At 39.4% G+C, this 4,918-nt stretch overlaps 1 protein-coding gene across 1 annotated transcript; it reads right to left on the reverse strand.

Annotated features, from left to right (window-relative positions):
• Positions 1-928: 928 nt before the first annotated feature.
• Positions 929-3,312, reverse strand: LOC104426437 (L-type lectin-domain containing receptor kinase IV.1). Its single transcript, XM_010039505.3, has one exon. It carries the CDS (start codon positions 3,125-3,127, stop codon positions 1,118-1,120), a length of 2,010 nt encoding a protein of 669 aa, XP_010037807.2. The 5' UTR covers positions 3,128-3,312; the 3' UTR covers positions 929-1,117.
• Positions 3,313-4,918: the final 1,606 nt, after the last annotated feature.

Consider the following 4,918-nt stretch of genomic DNA (forward strand, 5'->3'; position numbering starts at 1 on the left):
AATTTTAAATATTTTCATATAGTTCAAGAAATATATTAAACATGTTGCATGAATAAAAATTTAAAGATCATATTATATATTAAGTAAAAGTTCATAAATTATATTAAATAAATTAAAAATTTATTGATCACTTTGCAAATTGAATTAGACTAAATTGTTTTTCTTCCCCTTGGTGCAGCGGCTTGCTTGAGAAAACCCACGAAGTCTTCTCTTCCTTCTGTACGGCTGTGGCAGGAAAGCAAACCTAGACTTATTATTCCTTTTCCGCTCATTACTCCTTGGCCGCACAAGTAAATATATTTATAAAATAGATATGTGAGCCCCTTTTTTGGGTCTTGTAGTGCCGGAGAGTTTTTTTTTTCCCCTTTTCCTTTTTATTTCAACTGTAACAGAGAATTTCTCTGTGCAGTAAAACTTGGATATTTATCCAACCGGGTCAGAATTCGTAAACGTTTAATTGTAGATGAGTCAAGGGCATTATTTGTTTTGATAATTGGTCTTTATCATTCTTTGATCGAGTAATCATTTTCAGTCCTAAATAGATTTGTTAGCGTCTGACTTTTATGTTCTCTGTAATATTAAGGAAATTTCGCCGTTAGTTAGTGTAATATGCGTCAAATCCAGAGCTTCTCATTTACTTAGTTTTCATAAACAGCGTTGAAAGGAGTGCTTACCCTACAAAAGAAGCGCATTAACATCCTGAGAATAATTTTTCTCACTTGATTTTGTGAAAGACTTTATTGCCACAACATCTATGTTAGCATTCAATATGGCATCGCATTAGAGATCCTTTCATCACATTAACATCCTGAGAATAGTTTTTCTGCCAATGGTATATAGGCATTAATAATATAAAAGCCTTGTAAAAGGTGGACTTGCTTTTATAATTTGGAGGCTGTCCCAAAGGGGAAATCGAAAAACAAGACGGTTTGCGCTAATGTAGAAATTCTGAAGAACATCTAATTGTACACTGCAGAAATCGGTTAAAACATTGAATCTTATGTTACAGTTTACATATACTTGCAGAGTTGCAATTATTGATGTAAAAGAGCACTAGTTTGGTAACTACTTTGGATCTATGAAATGTGCTTTCAATTTAATATACCGAGCTTAAGACTCATCTTCCACCAGAGAGGACAGAGTTTGCAACAGAAGATGTCTGAGAAAATGCCTTGTCTACGAAATACGGAGAAGACGTGCCAGACCTACTAAAACCTTCATGATATGCAAATTGCAATCTACTTTTTGAAATACCAAGAGATGATAACTCCTCTAATGCGAGATCCCCTTCCAAGTACTGCACTACTTGACGCATGCGCGGTCTTGCAGTTGGCTGAAACTGGGAGCACAACAATCCGAGTTGCAACACTAGCTCCACCTCCTTCGCCACAAAGTCCGTCCCTAAGTTCGGATCTCTTGCCTCTAGAATGTCACCTTTATCCCAGCAAGAAAACACCCAGTCCACCAATATCACGTCCTCCTCCTCCCGAGCCTCGATCGGCCTTCTTCCACAAGCAACTTCAAGCAAAAATGCCCCAAACGCAAAAACATCTGCGCTCGTAGTGGCCCTGGCAGTTCGAGTGTTCTCTGGGGCCAGATATCCATGAGTTCCCACCAAATGGGTAGTTTGAGGATCTGTACCGTGATCATATAGTCTTGCAAGCCCAAAATCTCCTAACCTCCCATTTAGTTCTGAATCAAGCAAGATGTTGCTAGCTTTGATATCCCTGTGAATCACTACTTGTTCCCATCCTTCATGGAGATAAGAGAGGCCATGTGCAGCACCTTTGATCACTCTAAATCTTTGGTTCCAATTGAGGGTCACCTTCGGTTGGTTATAGAGGTACTTCTCCAGGCTTCCATTTGGCATGTAGTCATAAACCAACAGCAATTCACCCTTCCGACGGCAGTATCCCAGAAGCGTCACAATGTTCCGATGACGAAGCCGACCAATACTAATAATCTCGGCAATGAACTGTCTCATCCCGTGCCTCGATTCGTGGGAAACCCTCTTCACTGCAATCTCAGCTCTCGAGGTGGGTAATACCCCTCTATAAACCCTACCAAACCCACCAGCTCCTAGTAGCTCCTGATCTCTGAACCCCTTTGTGGCAACATAGAGATCTTTGTACTTGAACCGATGCGGACTGTTGTCGCGCTCCCAATCTTCGAGAACCTCTGCGAATTTTCTTCTTTTTCTAATCGCATAAGCCATAGCAAAGACTGGTATCGACAGAAGGAACAAGCATATGAAAGGCAATCCCGTAGTGAGAAGAATGGATTTCTGCTTCTTTTTCATATAGGGTAATTTGGGAAGTTGAGACAAATCAAGCCTATGAGCTTGTCCATTTACCTTAAAGCTCCATCCGAGGATATAATGAGAAGTTGAGAGCGCACCGGTTGCAGAAGAGAACCCAACGTACATGGTCTCCTTGAAGATCGGCGAGAGATTTAAGGGCAGAGACAAAAGGGGAGTGTTCGGTTTGTCAACAATGACCGGAGCTAATGTGACCCTGATATGTTTCTGCGCACCATCATAATCCACCCAAACTTGCATTGCCTTACCACTAATCAGACTCAAGTTTCTGAAGCCTGGAATGTTGTTTTCAGTGTATCCTGCAGGGGAAGATTTTACAGAGACCAGCCCATTGACATCGATCCCAATATGGTTGCCATCGATATCGTGGATTTCGGGGTTTTGAATTGTGTCAAATTCCACCGCGAAGATGTGATTCATGGCATTGCCATCGTTTGTTTCGTTGAAGAGACCAAAGAAATAACCAGGCTGAGCTCTAGGAAATTCTCTATGAGAAGCTATCACAAAGGTGAACCCAGGACCGCCCAGAACTGGATATTCGGGAACTATAGCGAAGACGAATGTGGTGGAGAATGAGTGGACAGCGCCATCGGATGAATTCTTGAACGTGATGGCGTCTGGGTAGAAGGCATAACTCCCCTTCTGTTTGGTCTCATTGTTTAACTTCAGGAGACCATTGCCAGTGAGTGCAGCTGAACCATCGAGGCTCAGATTCGCAGACCGGAAACCATTGTAGGTAAAATCGCTGGTTTCATGAGTCGGTGCTGTGTTTGCCAGGAGGGAAACCGCCAGAACAATCACGAATGACATGGCAAAAGGCTGAAGAAATTGGCTGAATACACTGCTCTGATGAGATAATTCGAAGTTCCAATGATGATCCAACCGATTTGCGCAACACTGAATCGAATCTCATCTCATTTCTATTGTCTGTGTCCCAACCTGTGCTCCCCACCAAACCTTCAACTGATTGGTCCGAGCCTTATGATTCCCCTGTCGCGTGATTGACTGATTGCTCCGAGTCTTACCAGCGACTTAAAGTTCTTCCGTAATTTGCCCGTCTTTGTACGCCATTTGCCACATTTCTGTAATATTTGAATTTTCAACTAAGTAATGGGACCACTTTTATTTTAAAATTAAAAAAAAAAAGAGTGGGTTGAAAAAGTCAAATAATAGGGGGAAAATAGTGGGGGAGGACGCTTGCTCTTTAAAGCCCAAACCAGTTCGGGAAGAGAGAGAAAGAGAGAGAAAGAAAAGTAAAAGAAAGAAAGAAGAGAAAATGGGTTTCTCTAATGTACACCTTTGAGACTTTGCTGAGCTGACTTGACTTCATAACGCAACACCTCATAAGTGCGCCTTCCGCTCTTCCCATTGAAGTAGTTTGGACTTAGGGCTTGAAATTCTGAATTATTGGAGATTCGTGTGGCGAAATCCGATTTTTAAGTTGTTGAGCTATATATATACATACATTCATACATACAAATATACATACATACATATAAACAATATTTTAGAGTGTTATGGAGAAATAAGATTTTATAGATCTTGATTTGAGCTTCTAGTTTATCCAAAACGAAATTTCGAAATTTCCCGCGTGCAATGAACAGTGTGTCTAGCATATTCGAGCATGTATTTTGTTAGTTTTTTACTTGATCTTGAGATAGTCAAGTTGGGATTTTTGTAATATATTTGAATGGGATTCAGTACGTTTGACACTTCCACTATACTTATCCCTATTGGTTCTAAATCCAATCCACATGACCATAATCTCTTTGTTCAAGATACATTTCATGGATACATTCTTCTACTTTTTTATGTGGATGATATAGTTAAAACTGGTGATGATTAGCTTAGCATTACGAAATTACAGTAGTATCTTAATAAACAGTTCAAAATGAAAGATCATGGTGACTCAAACTATTTTTAAGCCTTGGAGGCTTTGTCTAATACTTCTAGTTATTATATTTCTCAAGCCAAATATGCCATTCACCTTATTTCTCAAGCTGGCCTCGTTGATAACAAGATTACTTCTACTCTCAATAAGTTGAATGCCACAATGATAAGGGAAGAACTCTTCAACCAAATCCTATAATTTATTGACAGTTGGTTGACAGTCTTATCTTAAATATGTTGTCGTTACTCATATTAACATCGTCTATGCTATTCACATTGTTAGTTAGTATATGATTATGCCTCATACAACTCATTTTGCTACAATCCTTCAAAATTTTACCATGTTAATGGTACTTTATTTCATGGCCTTCACTTTTTTATAACTATATCTTGGAATTGACAGCTTATTTTGATGTTGACTGGGTCAGTGACCCTCAAGATTATCACTCCACTCTGGGCTATTATATCTTTTGGGAAACACACTTATCTCATGGCATATCAACAAACAAATATTGCTCACTCTAGTATAGAAGTAGAATATCGAGCTCTTGTGGATATGACATAAGAGTTACTATGGTTGCGGCCAGCATTACTAAATAAACTCAATGGGTGCTTCCATAGAAGATAATGGCTTTGATACCAAGTTAAGAACAATAAAGAGGAAGAGAGAATTATGAAATTTTCTATATATTTTGGATGTGTGTAATAAAA

Source organism: Eucalyptus grandis, chromosome 11, assembly GCF_016545825.1.
Source record: "Eucalyptus grandis isolate ANBG69807.140 chromosome 11, ASM1654582v1, whole genome shotgun sequence".
Taxonomy (NCBI): Eukaryota; Viridiplantae; Streptophyta; class Magnoliopsida; order Myrtales; family Myrtaceae; genus Eucalyptus; species Eucalyptus grandis.